Source organism: Pipra filicauda, unplaced genomic scaffold (genome assembly GCF_003945595.2).
Source record: "Pipra filicauda isolate LSUMZ 115617 unplaced genomic scaffold, ASM394559v2 scaffold317_size908105_pilon, whole genome shotgun sequence".
Taxonomy (NCBI): Eukaryota; Metazoa; Chordata; class Aves; order Passeriformes; family Pipridae; genus Pipra; species Pipra filicauda.
The window spans coordinates 412,686-431,212 of record NW_024104440.1 but is presented as its reverse complement, the minus strand read 5'-3'; the positions used below and the strand labels follow the sequence as shown (position 1 = coordinate 431,212).

Genomic DNA, 18,527 nt, shown 5'->3' with positions numbered 1-18,527 from the left:
AGCGCTGGAGCGCGGCTGCTTCCAGCGGCCGAGCGTGGTGCGGGCACAGAGCCCCCGTGCTCAGCCCCGGGACCCCGGACCAGCCGGGCTGCGGCACCGGGAGGGCTCCGTGCAATTAATGGTCCGTTTATTCTGCCTAACGCAGTCCCAGAGGAGAAATTCCACGGTGGCTGCTGGCAGAGCTGGACCTTCGGTACCGGCGACATGAGCCGGACCCCGGCGCGGTGAGCCCGGGGCGGGGCTGCTCGGGGGTGTCACCAGAGCCCCCCGGAGCAGAGTCCCCGGGGGTGTCAGTGAAGCCCTCCAGGGATGTCACTGAGGCTGAAGAGGGTGTCAGTGGATCCCTCCGGCGGTGCCACCGGAGCCCCCCGGAGCAGAGCCCCCACGGGTGTCACCGAAGTCCCCCGGTGGCGTCAGTGGATTCCTCCGGGAGTGTCAGCAGAGGTCCCCGGCGGTGTCACCGGGTCCCCGCAGAGATGTCACCAAACCCCCCCGAGGTGTCACCGGGTCCCCGCAGAGATGTCACCAGATCCCCCCGAGGTGTCACCGGGTCCCCGCAGAGATGTCACCAGATCCCCCCGAGGTGTCACCGGGTCCCCGCAGAGATGTCACCAGACCCCCCCCCCGAGGTGTCACCGGGTGCCCCTGAGGTGCCACCGCGGCGCCGCAGCGCCCCCTGGCGGCGCGGTCCCGGCGGCCGGAGGCCCCGCCCCCGCCGGCCCCGCCCCCGCGGGCGGAGGTGACGCGCTGTCATGGCGGACGCGGTGGGAGCGGCGCGGCCGGAGGGTGAGCGGCCCGCGGGAGAGCGGCTCGGCCGGGACGGGCCCCCCGCTCGCCGCACCCGCGCCACAGCCCTCGCTGTGCCTTGCAGAGTGCCCGGGGACCGGCAGCGCCCAGGCGGGCAGCGCGGCCGCCTGCCAGGGATGCCCCAACCAGGGGCTGTGCGCGGCCGGTGCGGCCGGGCCGGACCCGGGTGAGTGTCGGGGCCGTGAGGGAGTTGGGGCGGTCCGCGCTGTTGGGGGGGCCGTGAGGGGGCTCCGGGCGGCCCGAGGGCCCTGACGGAGCTCCGGGCCGTGCGGGGGCCGCTCTAACGGCCCGGTATCGCCCCCAGCCGAGGCGGCGGAGCTGCGGGCGCGGCTGCGGGCGGTGCGGCACACGGTGCTGGTGCTGTCCGGCAAGGGCGGCGTGGGCAAGAGCACCTTCAGCGCCGCCCTGGCGCACGGGCTGGCGGCCGACGAGCACAAGCAGGTGGGGCCCGGGGCTGACGGGAGGGCACCGGCCGTGTGCCCCGCTCGTTAGGGCTTGGCCTTCGTTCATGAACCGCGCTAGGGTGTTCTCACTGCGTGAGCTCGCCCTGGGGGACGGCCCTGTGCCGCCTTGTTTCCAGTGGGGCGCGTTGGCCGGTTTGTTTTCCAGGTTGCTCTGCTGGACATCGATATCTGCGGGCCATCGATCCCTAAAATAATGGGTCTGGAAGGAGAACAGGTGAGTGAATGCTCCAACGTGTTGCTTAAAGGATTTCTGCTCATTGTTTCAGTAACGTCTGTGGGCCCTGTAGGCTGAAAGCTCGTAAAGGATTGTTTATTGGGAAGTGGCAGTGGGTGGGGAAATAAGGTGAGATGGAGGAGTTCAGCATAATTTATTTTGTAAAAGAGCCATTTGCCTTCAGGATGAGCAGTTCTGCAAAACAGCTTTCGTTGCATAGTGTCCACATACTCGTGATAGCTTAAAACCTGAGTAATATTATCATGATGGGCCTTATCAGCCCTCGAGTATTTTATATAACTATGCGAAGTCATGGGTAAACTTGCATAAGGGTTGAACAGTTATTGTTCACTTACTGATGAAGATCTGGTGCTCCTGCAGTTTTTACCTCAACCACCCCAATAAAGCAGGATTGTCCCTGCAGGCAGGAAAGCTGTTACCCAGGTTTGACTTATGTTCATGTTTTGTGTAACATCTGTATTTATTTCTCTTATAACTTTATGTATCTCTTCAATTTTCAGGTTCATCAGAGTGGATCTGGATGGTCTCCAGTGGTGAGTTGGTGCAGCTGTTTCAGAAAGTTTATTGGGTTTGTTTGGGTTGGGCACTGTGTTCTATGTTAAGAAATGAGTGAGGGAGAAGCAGGAGGCACTTCTGTTAGTTCTTTTTCTAATTACTTAAATATTCAGATTCTATAGATACACGATATAGAATATACAAGATATAGAAGATATACAAGATACATATACAGGATATAGAATCTATAGATTCTATGTTTCCAGATTTTCTATCCAGATTTCATATTTATCCAGATTCTACAGAACATACAGAGAATGCTATAGAATATATTTACGGGTACTATAGAATCTGGATGTACACTCTATAGGTTCAGAGTGTTAAATTTCTTTTGTTAATTATAGTGATACTGTATCTCTTGTTTACTGATTTCCCTACTGCAGGCAATAAATATAAATATAAGTTCCTCGGTTTTGTTATTTGGGGTATCAGTCAGCTGTGTAGTGTGTCACTTTTTCTGTGACAGCCAAGAAGTACCTTGCACACAAGGATAACCTCATTAATCTTTGCAAAATGCAGGGAGAGTTTTGCAAGAGATAGCTTGTAGTGTGCTCTTAAAAAGACAGCTTGGGCTGAGAGGGAAAGCTGTTTTTATCCTTTTGTTGTTTCCAGTGGTTCCATAAACTGCTGTAACAGCTGCATTTTTTCAGTTTGATTGTAGCTTTTAATGCCCTGTGATAGAAGATAAGGTTCTCTGCCTTTATTTTATTAATGTCTTCTCCTCCAGCTGCTTTTTCTATAAAATAGGGCTTCAGAGTTGGTTTCTTTACTCTTTCTTCACTGCTCTGTTTCTCTGCTTCTCTTTCAGTATGTTGAAGAAAACTTAGGTGTCATGTCAGTGGGGTTCTTGCTTAGCAGCCCTGATGATGCAGTCATCTGGAGAGGACCAAAAAAAAATGGTGTGTATCAACAATGATTCATGTACTTAAAAGATTTCAATTATGTAAATATCATGACCTTTTTTAATAACATAAATATAGTATAAGCTATAAGGAAAAAAGGAGTGAATGGTTTATTATTTCTTTAGTTGAACATGCTCATTTGGTGAAGTTAAAGGTCAGATGATGTCTTTTTATTTGTATTTTTTTAAGCTTTGTCAAAATACGTGTTTTTGTCCCGAAGCGGACAAGTCAGAAGAATCTTCTGCCTGGGCTACAGAAGTAGAAGTACTCCCTAAAATCTGAAATACGGGGAGATTCTTTTTTTCCTCTTTTTTCACATTCTTATCCTTTCTTTTAGGGCTGATCAAGCAGTTCCTCCGTGACGTGGACTGGGGGGAGGTCGATTACCTGATCGTGGACACACCGCCGGGGACGTCGGACGAGCACCTGTCCATCGTGCAGTACCTCAGTGCCACCCACATCGATGGGGCTGTCATAGTCACCACCCCGCAGGTATGGGACATGCATTTCCGTGGAGAGGCAACTCACAAGTTAAAGGCAGCCCTGGGGTTAGAGGCTGTTGAACTTCAGAGAAACCTGAGGGTACGGAATCTCAGAGGACTGACTTGGTTGTGTTGTGCTGGCGTGTGGGTTGGGTGGGTGTCTCAGTGGAGCTGGGGATCCCACTGGGCCACTAAACCACAGGGCAGTTCACAATTAAAAGCTGTTGTGATCTGTGTGGTGAAAGGAAATGCAGTGTTTCACTTCTTCAAAATTCACATCCTTGTGAATCTGTAATTTACTCACCAATGGCTTAATGCTCCAAAGAATGTCAGTAAGAAGTTTAGTTTTTAAGTGATAAGCTGTGCACTGTTTGACACCTGTGAAGTAGCCTGTCACCTCCAGTAGGCAGTTTTGTCATATGCATTTTTAAAAGAGAAATCAGCCCCTGGCAAGCTGAAACTCAGAATATGTCCAGTTCAGACAGAGGTTTTAGTGCCTGGTTTGGAGAGGAACAGGAGCAACAGACGTGTAGTATTTCCACAGCAGCTGGAAGGATAACACATAAAGGAAGTGGAAGTGGTGAGAGTGATACTGGAGAGGTGGTGAGGGAAGGAAGAGAACAGGAGAATGAGTGAGGGCAAGCATATATGCAAAAAACCTGAGGACAAGATATTTCAAATTTATTTTGGAAGGCGTAACAAGTGTAAGCCTGGTGGTTCTTGTCCTTGCTCTATGGACAAGGGTCCTTCTGTAAACTGAAAACATGAAAAAGTTGCCTTAAAAGAACTGAAGATATGAGGTGAACATAGGAGATAAATGTGGGTGAATCTTGATAGGGTCAGATTTTGAAACAGAACCACATACAGTAGGCTGGAACTGTTGGACCTGCTCTGTTGCTCCTCAGAATTGTTGCTAGAGCACGTAGCACAGATTTCTGTTCCTCAAAATATTAAGACAGCAGTAATAATTCATCATAAACTCTCCTTAAAATAGTTCTAAGGAGGTAACTGAACTGATTCAGCATGAAAACATGACAACTGAAATATGAGCCTTTGCTAATATTTGTAGGAAATCTCGCTTCAGGATGTTCGGAAGGAGATCAACTTCTGCCACAAGGTGAAACTGCCCATCATAGGTGTTGTGGAAAACATGAGTGGCTTTGTGTGTCCAAAGTGTAAGGTAAGGCTGTCTGGGTGTTACAGCATTTTTACCATGGCACTGTGTATAAAACATTGCTCCAAAAATGCCTTGTTCTCAGAATTGCAGTATTTTTAACTCTAATTTTCCTGTTGTCCCAGAAAGAATCTCAGATCTTTCCCCCGACTACTGGTGGTGCAGAGAAGATGTGCCAGAATTTGAATGTTTCCCTCCTGGGTAAAGTGCCTCTAGATCCACAGATAGGTAAAGTTATTTATTGCACTGCACCTAAAACAAGTTGTTCCTCCTGTACTGATGTTATTACTGGAAAAGCCTGATGTGGGCACTGATGTCTCTTAGGTAAATATCCACTTTTAGATAGAAGGTTTTTTTGAACCTAAAGTTACTGGAACTGTGACATAGCATGATGTGAATGAGGGAAGTGCTCTGATAATTTCCTTAACCTGAAACTTTAATCAGTTAAGATTAGATGATGCATCTTTTCAGCTCTGTAATCATATTTGAAATACAACATGTCTTTCTCTTTGGTGCAATCACCCGGAAATGCAGACTGAATAAAATCATAACCACTTCAAAGAATAATACCTTGTAGATGTTAAGCATTAAAACTAGTGCTTAACAAATTCTGCCCAAATTCTGTTGTGGGTTGTGAGGTGTCTTGGTTCCTCTTCCACCAGCTGTTACAATTAATACCTGAATTAATGACATCAAGGAACAGGTCAGTACTCCCAACACAGCAAGTGAAGGTTTCTGCTAACACAATTCCTCTGTAAAACTGTAAGCTGTGGTTGTAGTCCTATTACTGACATCAGGGCTTCCTAAAAGGAATAGATGTAGGTGGCTGTTTGAAAGGGTGTCACTGGAGTGGGATAAAGGGTAAAAAAAATAAAAGCTCATCTTTTCTTGTTGCTTTGCTTTTGTGTTTTTCTCTGTCCTTCAAGGAAGAAGTTGTGACAGAGGCCAGTCATTCCTGTCCGAAGCACCAGATTCTCCAGCTACATTGTCTTACAGGAATATCATTCAAAGTAAGTCTGGGAATCACTGTGCACTCTCGGTTCCGAGCACTGCTGCAATATATAAAGGTGTTAAACAGGATTATTTTGCCACAAATAATAAAACAGGAAACGTGCATAGCAATTCTGAAAGTAACAGCTGCAAATACCACGTTTGCTTCTGGGCATCGGTTCTGACAGGCTTTTAAAGCCCTGAGGAGATTGTGTTTGATAGCTGGCTTCTGTGTTTGGTTCAGTCATTCATTTGCAGAGATGTGTTCCCTTCCTCTCACAGAAGAGTTCTGAGGTTCTCAAGCAGGCCTGTGGAGGGTGCTCTCCATAACCCATGGGATGCAGCTGGCTAATTATGCCTCCACTTCTAACTGTAAAGGCACAAAACTCCCATTCAAAAACCACCTAAAGAGCTGGTGATGTGCTGTTACAAAATGCAGACAGCTGGGAAATTCCTGAGGCCATTTTCACCGTGATAAAGGTCCAGCTTGAGATATTTGTACCAACAGGGGATACAGTGATGCAGCAACAACAGACTCCTGATGTACAGCTGAAATACCATTTATATTACTTTCTCCATGTCTTTGCAGGAATTCAGGAGTACTGTGAACAACAACATTCTCAAGAAGAAAAGATGATCTAATCTGTGAATGGAATAAAAAATGTAACTCTTGTTGAAAAGTAACTTATACCTTGATTTAATAGAAGGAATGTATTCTTTTTGTATATTGCAAATAAATTCTTAATATAAATGTTCTTGCCTTAGTGTTTTCCATAGTTCAGGATTCTTGTAGTTGTTCCCTTGCTAGAAAGCTGTGAAACTGCATCTGCATATGGGTTAAGAGGTGCATTCTGCCAGTGGTGTCGTGGTACTAATAACCTGACTGTGAAGTTGGCATTTGAAGGCATGGAAAACAAGATTTTGTTCAGGCAGTTGAATATAAAATATGCTGGGCTGACCCTGGGGCATCGTGTAATGTAGCTGCTGTGGTGTGCAGGCCTTTGTCCTGCCTGCTGTGCTGGGATGAACTGTAATGCCTGGTTCTGCCTCAGAATAACTTCATTTAAGGGTCTTTCCTTCCAGTGGAGATCCATCTCTAGAGTGAAATTCAGTGTAGTATTATAGCACAAGTACAGCGTTTTATTTATTTTTTTTCCACAGATATCAAAATAAGATTAACGTATTTTAACAATACCTAACTGCCTGCTTCACACAGGCACTGTGTGAACATACCCCCTGAATTTTGTTTTCTTCTATTTGACCCTGAGCCTCAATACTAAATAAACATTCAGTATCTTTAATAACTAAGAGGCCCTTTGGGATTGTAATTCCTGTTTTTATTGAGGAATCAAAGCTTTGAAAAGTGAGTATTGTGTACAAGAGGGAAAGGCAGTTTGATTTTGTCTGTTGTAGTTCCAAAATTAAACAACTTAGCATTGTCTTTTCGTTACATTTAATTCTTGGCTAAGATAATCCAGCACTTTCTGGTTAGTTTTTGTGGAAGCAGCATGCTCTGTATAAATCATCTTTGGGGAAGCTTTTAGGTTACAAAGGCTCTAAACCTTTCAGGATCTAAAGACTCAAACACAAATGACATTATTTCATGCAGGCATAATTCTAGAAGAGGTTTATTTAAATATCTTCACGTGAAGAACAGCTTTCATGAATTAGTAGTTTTACTGCTCATCCTTTGAGTTCTTCCTTGTTTGATTACCTAGGGACTGCCTTGCCATGTTCTTCAGTTCCATCTTCTGAAATCCTCCTGCTCTGCCCTGCAGAGTGAACAGAGGACACGTGGCTGTGAGCAGAACCTGGGACATGGGAGTCTTTATAAAAGCAGGGAAGAGCCCGGTGGAAGCCTGGGGTTAAAGATGGCTCTCCCAGCTGTGCCTGAGCAGAGGCATTACATTCCAATTGCAGTAACTCCAAGGGTTTCACTTCAGAGGACATTCTTCCTGAAGCTTGGAAGCAGCTCAGTTGTGAAGCTCAGGAGGCTTCTAAACACAGAGCAAAGTGATCTGGGGTAGGGCCCCTCTGTGTGACACTGCAAGAGAGGCTTGTTGGAGGATCAGGATCACCCTGCCAGGAGTTCTTGTGGGAACTGAGACCTGGGAAGAGCCAGAACCAACCATGAGAGGTGGGTTGGCCTGTGCTGCCTCACGGGCTGTGGCTGACAGACAGCTCAGTACTCACTCTGGGGAACATCTGCTGTGCCAAACAACCTCGAAGTTACTCTGCTGATGGTTTTTTGTCCCCCTAATTTGCAGTGGATGTAGCCATACAAATTAGCAGTCTGCAGGGAGATCCCAGCTATCACGAGAGCCTGTGGACAAACAGAAGTTCAACAGGGACAAATACACCACTACATATCAACCGTGTAGGACCTACACACATGTGTACCTGTACATACCACCTGGAGAAATGTGTGCTGTAAGAGAGGGATAGTCCTTCCAATAATAAATGACCTTCAAAGAGAAATCAATCTTGTCAAACACAGTAGTTCCTTCATACAAAATGCCTCTTTTATCAGAACACTGATACCAGTTTTGTCATTCTGTATCTTTAAAGACTTCATTACTTTCCTGAAAGCACTTACTCAAAAAAGGACTTTATCAACAGATTCCAGAAACATTTCATGTTTTTGAAGCCTGAGTTGTATCTAAAAGTTTCACATCCAGATGCATGGCACACTGCAGGCCTGGTTAGCTGCCAAATGCCTTAGATACAACTAAGATCCTGTAATTTACGGATTTACAAAGAGCATCCTTAGATAGGAATCCCTATCTAGCATTGATAAGCAGTGAAAGTAACTGACTCCTTTTGTGGTACTACAGGCTTGGCAGCAGGTGGGATCCATCTGACTAATGGAATAACTTACAAAAAGTATTTCTCAGCCCCAGGACCAGTTTCCTGGAAGGATCTAATTTCCATTTGTGTAACTTGCCTTTTATGAGCACCTGAGCAACCTGCCTTCAGAGCCAGTTGGGGTTCTGTCTCCAGCCAGTTCTTGGCTTAGCAAACAATCTCTGGTTTTCAAAAATAAAGGTGGAGCCATGAACAAAGAGTGCTGGTTTAATTTTAACTGTTGCTTTTTTAGCTGTGCCATTTGGGGCACCAAAAAGCAGTTAATGATTTGCCCACAGCTACATTTCTTGTTTAATCGAATAATAAAATGTAGTCTTGGCTGTTAACTGGTGATGTGGCTGCACATGTTGGAGGTGCCTTTTATCTTTTCATACTGACTTAAGAAATGGTCCTGAGCGTGGCTGGGGACGTGACAGAATGAATTCTGTGGTGATTATCCAAGCACTTAATGTTTGCAGGGGAAAACATGAAGATTTCATAGACAAAAATACCTTAACGTAATGCAATATATGGGGTACATTTCCTCTTGTATTTAGGGAAAAAGTGTTGGGTTTTCTTTTTTTGGAAAGTAGATGGCTTATAAATAGAGTAATTATAAAATACATACTCATAGCTCCATTTATCAAGGTTTTAAGCACTAATGATGCTGGTTCTTTCAAAAGGGAATGGTACCAGAGCTCTAAAATCCTTACTTTTCAGAGTAAGTAGCATTCAAATCCCAAGGAGACTTGAAAACCTGAAAACCAGCATCACCAGCTCATTTTTTGTACTCTTCCAATAGTTTCATTTGACTGAAATAAGTTGGGGAAGAGTAAGTTGCTACAGTTAAAAAGAAGGCCAAAATTTTGCCCACCACTTGAGCTTCTCCAGTCACATGAAGGAGTTGACATCCAATAACCCATTAGAAGTGCAGCTAAAAATTACTAATCCATTCCAGAGCACAGGGCTTGACTGCAGAAAAATCCTTGGGGTTCCTTGAAGCTGTAGGTGGGATTTTTGTACTGTTGGAAGATTTGGTTCAAGACCAACAGATCTGGGGTTTCCCTCTACCAGGATTATCCCTCTACCAGCTGTAGATCTTTCATTATCCCCTGACTCACCAGCCATTTCAGCTTCAAGGAGAACAAGGTGCTAAAGAGAAACAGTGTCCAAATCACGGGGCAGATGATGAGACCAAGCCAAAAGATTCGGGCTTCAGCTTCAGTTGAGGCAGCAATTGTAGGCACCTGGAAGGAAAATTATTGAAACTACCAGTCACCAAGTCAAAATGCACAATAAATGACAAATATCTGGGCTCTGGAGGGAGAGCACAACACCTCAGAGCAGGCTGCAAAAGCCTTGGTTACAGACTTCTTCAGGTCAGCACAACTCACGTGTCTTTACTGGAAGGTTCATTGCTAATGACTACACTTTAAAAAAAAATAAGGAAGAGAATTGTACAGAAGGTTCTGATCTTTCCAAAGTTTTAGAAACCTTACTCCAGACCTCAGACCACTCAACTACCACCAGTGTCAGCTTCTGAAACAGAAAGCTTCACACATGGAAAAGAAAACCCTCTGGATTCTTCCACTCTGAAAACTGAAAAGCCTTCTAGGTAATTTTCAGTATATTGAATTTTCCATGTAAAAATAAGACTAACCCATCCTTCCCCCATGAGGCAGACATTGTCATGCAACTTGTAAATGAGGTTAAATTACTCCATCTTGCCCAAGAAAACCCTGAAAGATGCGACCTTTGAGGTGTCTTAACTTTTTCATGTACCCTCTAGACCAATGATGTTGCAGAGGTCCAAAGAATAATGTTCTGTGCCTTCACAGTTACAGAAAAAGACAGATCCTCTGAGTCAATAAAAGGGTTTAATCACTTGTATCCTAAATTACTGACACATTACCCAGTAGTGGCATTGCATTGCACTAACTATGTAGGAGGAAAAAACCCAAAGCCAAAGTCAATACACCTGAGAACTTTACACCTGAAAGACTTGGTTAATTTGGTGGAAGATTACAAAAGGCTGCAGTCAGCAGACTTGTAAGTGTAAGAACTACTTTTCTTTCAGCAAGCATCAGCAGAAAGCAGGATTTTGGAGATGAACCTCTGTTGCAGCAACCACGTGCCAAGAATTAGTTGTTGGTGAGTGACTTGGAATATTTCTAAGCATATTTACCCATAAAGCAAGAGATCTTAACGAGCTGCCAGAGGACTGGCAAAGGAGGTGGGAGAGATGGAGATGGGAATGCCTGACTTTGGTAAGGAAGAGAACTGCATGTATTCCAGGACCTTGCTATGACAAAGTCTTTCTCATGGATGAGCCATGGCAGAAATACAATCTATATGTTCCTTCCTGTGGTACTATAATTTTCACATTAATAAAGTCACCACTTGCCAGGAATTTTAGAAGGTTTTAGCCCATGCAGGTGAATCAACTTGGTACGTCTAGGCTAGAATTAAAAACTGTAACAGGTGAACAAGGCTTGCTCATCTCTCAGTAATTTTGAGGTCTGGAGGTCACTTTATGGATGCCGTTGCTTTTAAGTGCTAAGAAAGCTCTTGGTTCGTGTCTCCACAGAACTAAGGCACTCTGACAGTCTTCTGCTTTCTTTTCTTTCGTGTAGGGTTGTCTGCCTTTAGCTTCCCTTAGGTTACGGGGCACACGTGGGTGTGTGTTCTCCGCTCAGGGGAGCGCTGAGCTCCCGCCCGGGCGGGGCTGCAGAGGGCACTCCAGCCCCGCACAGCCGCCTCCTGTCCCGACTGGGAGCACAGGCGGGAGAACCCAGAGGGATGGATGGCCCAGTGAGCAGCACTCGGGCGCTGTTCTGCCAGGCTCTTCCCCGAGTCAGGCTGTGGAAAGCAAAACTCTGAGTCTTGACTCTGGCAGTGATGCCAAATGCCATTTTGTAGCTCGTTTGCTCAGGGTGTTTGGGGGAGCACTGGCAGTATCAGAGTGCTCTGTGATCCAGGTTCTGCTCCCCACCATGTTCTGTGAGCATGAATGAAATACTGATTTTAAAATATTGACTCACAGAATCAAGTAGTTTGGGAAAGACCTCTGAGATCACCGAGTCCAACCTGTGATCCAACACCATCTTGTGACCCAGACCACAGCACCCAGTGCCACATCCAGTCTTTCTTTAAACACCTCCAGGGATGGTGACTCCACTGCCTCCCTGGGGAGCCCATTCCAATGCCCAATCCCTCTTTCTGTGTAGAACTTCTAATGTCCAAACCTAAACTTCCCCTGGCACAGTTTAAGTCTGTGACCTCTTGTCCCATTGCTGCTTGTCTGGGAGAAGAGACTGACCCCCACCTGGCTACACCCTCCTGTCAGGGAGCTGTAGAGAGTGATAAGGAACCTGAACTATTTAGCACTGCTTTCCACATAGATATTTCCTGAAGAGGATTCTGTGCTGGCATTATCTAGATGTGTTCGTTGCAAGACATTCTCACCAGAAAATAGAACAGAACCACTAGAAATGTTTCATACCTACAGCACCATGCTGTGAATATTTATTCTGCTGATCCATGTGCTGACAGTGTTGTGAGACCAGCTTTGTCCTGCAGGCTTCCAGGATGTGACAAACCAGTGTTTGCACCTGAATGCTTACGTTGTGTTCTATAGAAGCTGGATAAAAGTAACTGTTACAAAGGTGCTCTATTTGTTACTCTATTTGATTTAGCATCAGCTTTACAAATTTCCTATGGATTGTTTGTCCTGTGCCTACTTCTATTAATATATTTACCCTTTTTGCTTCAAACACCCAGTGGCTTTTTCCATCTTCATCAATCTGGTTCCACCAACGCAAACCAACCAAGAGTCTTCCTGTCACGTTCTAGTGATGAAACCATTATTTGCATTAATCAGTAGCACAAGTCACTTGTCTGACTAACAGTCAAAAATAAAAAAGACAAGCATGTTCAACAATCATCTTTTATCAAATGCTAAAATTACTTCTAAAAGCTGTGCCAGCTTGAGCACAATGGCCATTAATGATGGGTGAAATTACCACAAATTTAGAAGCCTGTTCTCTTTTAACATGATGATTGGCACAATAGCACTTATTTAGATAAGAAATTATAGGTTGTATCTTTTTCATCTTTTTCAAGCCAGTCAGTTGGACAAGCACCCAATAAACAAATTTCCTCAGTAAAAGAGGAGCACTGAGATCAAAAACACACTGAAAAATGGGAGATTAATGATGAGCAAGTAAACTGTGTAGGTCAAGCAAACAAACTAAGAAAATATTCCTGCACCTGGATGAACACTGGAAGCTTTCAGAATACCAGAGACACATCAATGCTTCACTTCTACAGAACAAAAACCTTGTTCCACATGTGCAGCCCCTGGATCCGGGGCTGGCCTGACCCACCTGCCTGCATGTGATTAGGGCGCCAGAGCCATATCTGGGCTTCCAGGGCCCTCCTGCAGCCCCCCCAGCGGTCTGTTCTGCAGCTCTGAACATCCTCAGGCATTCATTACTTTAATTTTTATTTTTTTAAGGGGGAAAATACAAAGAAATCTACCTAGAGCAAAGCAATTTTCTCACCATTTTAGTAGCTCCCACCAGCCATAGAGAATATGGTGATAAACAATAACAAACATATATAAACATCTTCATTAAAGTGGGCTAGACATGTGATAAACCAACACATCACAATGCTATTGGTGTTTTGTCAGTATGCATATTTCCTTTTTTGTTTCATTTAGTGGCAAGCAAAATACTTTCAAAGGTAATTACTACTGAGGGTCATCTTACCTTGACTGACCAAAAGTCAAAGGATAGAAGGAGGAGAATAGTGACAAAACAGGCAACAAAGCTGTTGCTGAACCAGTCACAGAACAAGTAGGTAACAATAGCACTCACTCGGAAAAACAGGTGGAAAAAGGTGGCCAGTGGGTGCCTAGAAAAGAAAACACAGAGCAGGAATGAAGTGATGGGACGAGAAGGAATGTCACAGTACTCGCTGACGCTGTAGTATAACACAACTATTTTTACTTTAAAGTGGTATTTTGGATTGTAGTTTCTGTTATTTCAAATGTTGATGGGTACCTTCATTATCAAAGCAGTATTTTCAACAGCCAAGCTTCAATCTAAAGCTAAAAGATGAATGTGGTGTTCATGTCATAACTTTCTCAGAGACAGGACAAAATGAGGAGTCTTTCACCAGTTTCTTTGGTACTATGTGAAGGAATGTGGTGGTTGTGTTCAACAGCATCCTAAAAAACCTCTTTGTTTCATAAAATAAACCAGCTTTTCAAAGCACAAAATAATTGAGACAATTCTTATGCCTTTCAGAACTGTTTTGAAAACAAAACAGGAACTCTGAAACTAAAAAAAAGTAGCTGTTTGGTGTAAGACAAAATGAACCTTCATATTTAATGTCTAAACCCAAACACTTCCTTTTAGAAAGGGAGAGAGATTTGGGAATCTAACAGTTCTTATGATTTATTTCATATTAATTTCACTGGATATTTATGCTTTGCTCATCCAACAAAATTCTGTCTGTAACAAAATAAAGAGGAATTTCAGTGAAAGAAGTAATTATATGACATGAACTATTGGCCTGTGCAGTGGGACAGGGGGTTGGAGAAAGCTGGAATGAGCACAGTACAATTTTCAGGGTAATATGCCAAGTATAAAACTTACTCTGTACCATTGTGGTTGGGTTAATTAGTTGAAAGTGAGAATTAACTAGAGATCATTGCATTTGAACAACTTCTCCCTCGAAGCTGAGTGAATAAAATTTGTTTTCTGAATAAGATATTTTTATTTAAGTCAGTAGTTGTCTTATTAAGCTCCTCCACCTCTATGAACAATTAACAGTAGTTTGGCCTGGGCCATAATTAGCTATTCAGCAGTTGAATGTTATTCTATTATTGTGTATAAGAAAATGAGATATATAATATATACACAATTATAATTGTTTATGGTGAACTTAAATTATAGCTATATAAATACAATAATTATTTAAATATCCTTATTGTAATATTATTCTATAGCTGTTTAACTGTTCTACATTTGAATATTTATATAATGTCAACCCTGTGCTTGTAGTACTACACATGTGAGTGGAGAAGGCAAAATGATGCACAGCTGTAGTTTATATTTACTCCCGGTCATGCCCATGTTAACTTCAAACTTTCCAAAATCTTCTGACTTACAACTAAACATGTCAGATTTTAAATGAAAGGGGCTTTTTCTGCTGTAAGCAGGTGGGTGGAGTGGGGTGGACACTGTGAACTGTCAAAAGCAGGCAGTGCCTCGCTGCTCACACCGGGGTGGGCTGAGCTGGATCAGTGCTTTGAAGGTGACAGTAACTTTTGTGGGGGGAAGTGGCAGGTCCACGGAGCCCCTGGAGCTTGAAGAGCTTGAAATATTAGATGGTATAAAGCCTTTCCCATGAGAACAGTGAGGGTAATTAAACGTTCCCATGGGCACAGCCTTGAGTATTAGGGAGTTAGCTGGAAGATGATAACAGTGCGAGGACGAAGCTGTTGACTATGTGTTTCAGAGTGCAGGTGTGAATTCCTGAGTGTTTTTGTAAAAATATATTTACAAGTGTGTGGGAAAGTCGGGGTTTGCTACCTCAATAAAGCTGCCTGCTACGCTGAGCAGGCAGACACCCTTGTCTCATCTCTCTTGGGGTGTGTGTGTGTGTGTGTGTGTGTGTGTGTGTCTTCTTTCTTCACGGACCAAAACCTAATGACAGATACCCCACAGCAAACTTTGGAGAAGTAGTGTTTCCCTTTGGAAGGCAGATTCAGCAAGATTACTGGATTACAACAGGATTACTGTTTGGATGCTGAATCTGTTCCAATATCAAACTTTGAAGGGTATTTACTGAAAAAAAAAAAAAAGTCCATGAGCAAGCAGCTCTCATTTATTCCAGTGCTGAACACTTTTCAAGGCCGTGGAATGTCAGTGTCCTCTCCCAAGGACGTGCTCACCAAGCCACAGACAGACTTGCAGGTTCTTGTGCTATGGGAGGGGTGTAGAGATGCATCAAAACTTGCACCTCATTTTTTGGACAGCTCTCTCAACCTCAGAAAATTTATGCTTAAGAAAAATAATAATCCTCAAACTAATGGAATGCAGTAAATAAACTGCTCACTTCCTCACTTAACAGAACAAATGTGTTCTCTTAATTCACAGTCATCATGAAATTTATAGTTCCTATCATATAAAACAGAAGTTTTAATAAGATGATCAGCTTCTAAAACCTGAAGTTAAACAGTTTGCATCCTTTTTTAAATAACTTTCTAGCTTTTCTTCTGTGAATGCATTTATATTGAATTAAATTGTACTCCATAAAACTCCTTTAAAAGTTAATATCCAGAAATGCAATGACATTAAGAAATCATTGTATAAACACACATTATTCCTTGTACTAATGGGAGACAGTACAGGCTTTAAAAAATGGCAACTTTTCTTTTTTCCTTTTTTCATTCAAATCCAGTAAAGGATGAAGGTAACTGAAACTCTGCTTGCCAGACATTTGCTCCTGAAAGCATAGCAACCCACGTGGTCGGACTTTCAGTTTTCCTGTGGCATCTAAACCTCCCTACGGTGTAGAACTGGAGCCTTGAGGCTGAAGGGTTGCCATTTACCTTGTTACAATGACCTCTCCTCAGTTTGCAAGTGTGATCCCTATTAGGACAGGAATGAGCTGTTGTAAATTTAGTTTCATTCCACATTAAGGAATCATATTTGGGTCAGCCCTAAGGTGTGCCACTGACCCACAGGAGAATCATTCCCAGTTCCTGCTCAGAAGTGCCACAGCAGCACTCTACATGCTGCTTGCCTTTTTTTTTTTTTTTTTCCTGTCTGGTACTTCAAATATATTGAGGCAAATTTTGAATAAAGGGGTTCTCTGATCATCATGTTGCCTGGCTGATTTGTGAAAAAGTGATTGTATGCTCCTGACTGTTCCAGATCCAATGTTCTGGTACTGCAGTGAACTGCAAAAAGGGTATAAGTTATCTTTTTCTAACTTAAGAAAGTAGCTATTAACCTTTCGCTTTTAAGAAGCCCTTTTGCACATACCTTGGAGAATCACAAAAGTACATCTTGTCATAGCTTATGCTAATTCTAACCAAGTTCAAGATATATGAAATTGGGATAAAGACAAAAGATGGGAACATCTTGTTATGCCCTCTAATAAGACTAAATTTTGCAGCACCTAGGTGTTTTTCAGGCTTGTTTAGACAAGATTCTTCAGAAATCTAAAAACAAACATCTGTGTGAACAGTGTAAGCACTTCTGTGTGAATGCAGTTTCATTTCTGCATTCTAGAGCAGATGAATTTTCAGTATGAGATTGTCTTTTAATACTGTTGGGAGGGCAAGAAAGAAGACCTGTCTTGAATGAAATAAGTTTCTGCACAAAGTTAATCACATAACAGTGTGGTTTGCTGAACTTTGCTTGTCCGTATTTATTGAGCAGTGTGGGCCAGTAGGAGCAGATCTGTAAAGTACCTGGTGCTGTGACACCCTACAAACATTTCAGGGTGGTTTCACTTCATGCTCAGTCTAGTCTGGTCCCACAGACAGAATCTGAGGCTCATGTGCTCAAGGTACTTCTGAGCTTATTTCTCAGTTTAGTTGAATCCTTTGGGCTATGTCTCCAAGACTACACCAAAATATAAATGTTCATTTAAAATTTGTGCTGCTGCTGAAGGCTGACTCAGCATGCAGTTACAGTAAAGTCCAATACAGTACAAAGTACAAGGGCAGAAATGCTTCACTAGACATCAGTAAAACAGAATAATTGTACTGTAAAGCTACATGATTGCTTGTGACCTCAGATAATATTTTGTCAGGTTTAACATCTCTTACGTTTCTTTGTTTACACCTAGAAGAAATATTATCACTGTAATGGACCAGAGTAAACTGGGGCAAAGTGGAAGAAACCATTCTAAATCAAAGCTGATTATGTACATTTTTGGTGAGTGCACACATAATTTCTTTTGACATAAAACTCTTCCTTTCACAATCTTTGGCTGAAGATTCTTCAAAAGCCACCATGGAACAACAGCTCTGTCACCTGGGACCTCAGTGTGGCCAGAGCTGCAGGGTGACACCCAAGGTGATAAACCCAAAGGCAGCAGCTTAACCTGGTGAGAGGGGTGAATGGGTTGGATTTTCTTAGGTAACATCTACGAGAATAAGATGTACAATATTCCACACATCATCACACCCTATGGAAGGGAAGCATGACAGTTTTATTGCAGGTTTCTTGCTGCTTCCCTTCAGCCAGGTGTGCAGTGCAATGCCTGAGCACTGCAGCACAGCTGCTTTTGCTGGAGCTGAGAGGCCTCTCTGCTGCTCCAGCTCTAACAAAAGTGGTTTGGCTGGGGTTTTGGAGCATTGGGTGTGTCGGGTTTCCGTTTCCATGGCCGGGTGATGCCGGGCAGCGGGGCCTGCTCCAGCCCGGGCGTCTCCCAGACAGAGGCTCCCCATCCTCCCAGGGCAGCCTATTCCAGCGCTTCACCACCCTCTCTGTAAAAAATGGGAATTAAGCGTTTAAACGGAGCTTTCTCTGTTCTCGTGCCTCAGTGCAGCCGGAGCAGAGAGGGCTACACGGGCGCCGCGATGCTGCGGCCTCCGCGCCGTTACCTGATGCGCGCCTTCCGCAGCGCCAGCTCCTCCTCGCTCCCGAAATCCAGGGACACATCCTCGGTGTCGTCCACCAGCGCCTGCGGCGGGGACCCGGTCAGCGCACAGGGACCGGGGGGGCCGCGCCGCCCCCCGAGCATCCCGCCCCGCCCGCCCCTCTACCTGCTTCATCCTCCCGCGGCTCCAGGGCCGGGAGATGCGCCAGGGAAAAGGGGCCGGGCTGCCCCTCGCCGGGATGCGCCTCCCCGGGCACCGCCTCGGAGCGGGGCCGGCTCCCGGTGGCAGCGTTTGCCGAGGGCGGTCAGACGGGCTTTGGCCGCGGGCTGTGCAGCAGCGAGAGGAGCCCGAGCACCCCGGGGCGGCCCCAGCCCTCAGCAGCCCCAGCACCCGGGGCAGCTCCAGCCCCACCGGCAGCATCAGTCGGAGCAGGACCACTGGGGTCT

The 18,527-nt window shown here is 44.6% G+C and overlaps 2 protein-coding genes across 3 annotated transcripts; one reads left to right on the top strand and one right to left on the bottom strand.

Moving 5' to 3' along the window:
* Positions 1-703: 703 nt before the first annotated feature.
* Positions 704-6,360, top strand: NUBP1 (nucleotide binding protein 1). 2 transcript variants are annotated; one of them, XM_027711175.2, is made up of 11 exons: positions 704-786; positions 872-973; positions 1,112-1,248; positions 1,417-1,485; positions 2,007-2,039; positions 2,870-2,960; positions 3,301-3,455; positions 4,515-4,625; positions 4,745-4,847; positions 5,546-5,629; positions 6,199-6,360. In XM_027711175.2, the coding sequence occupies exons 1-11, from the start codon at positions 753-755 to the stop codon at positions 6,249-6,251; spliced, it is 972 nt and encodes a 323-aa protein (XP_027566976.1). In that variant the 5' UTR covers positions 704-752; the 3' UTR covers positions 6,252-6,360. The 2 variants fall into 2 exon arrangements, with proteins under 2 accessions (XP_027566976.1, XP_039239517.1); XM_039383583.1 differs by lacking the exon at positions 6,199-6,360 and having other exon boundaries at positions 5,546-6,192.
* A 564-nt stretch (positions 6,361-6,924) lies between these two features.
* On the bottom strand, positions 6,925-18,516 carry TVP23A (trans-golgi network vesicle protein 23 homolog A). Its single transcript, XM_027711178.2, has 7 exons — positions 18,247-18,516; positions 18,085-18,164; positions 13,226-13,370; positions 12,212-12,301; positions 9,575-9,700; positions 7,803-7,932; positions 6,925-7,381 (listed from the first exon to the last, which is right to left on the bottom strand). The coding sequence occupies exons 1-7, from the start codon at positions 18,499-18,501 to the stop codon at positions 7,320-7,322; spliced, it is 888 nt and encodes a 295-aa protein (XP_027566979.2). The 5' UTR covers positions 18,502-18,516; the 3' UTR covers positions 6,925-7,319.
* Positions 18,517-18,527: the final 11 nt, after the last annotated feature.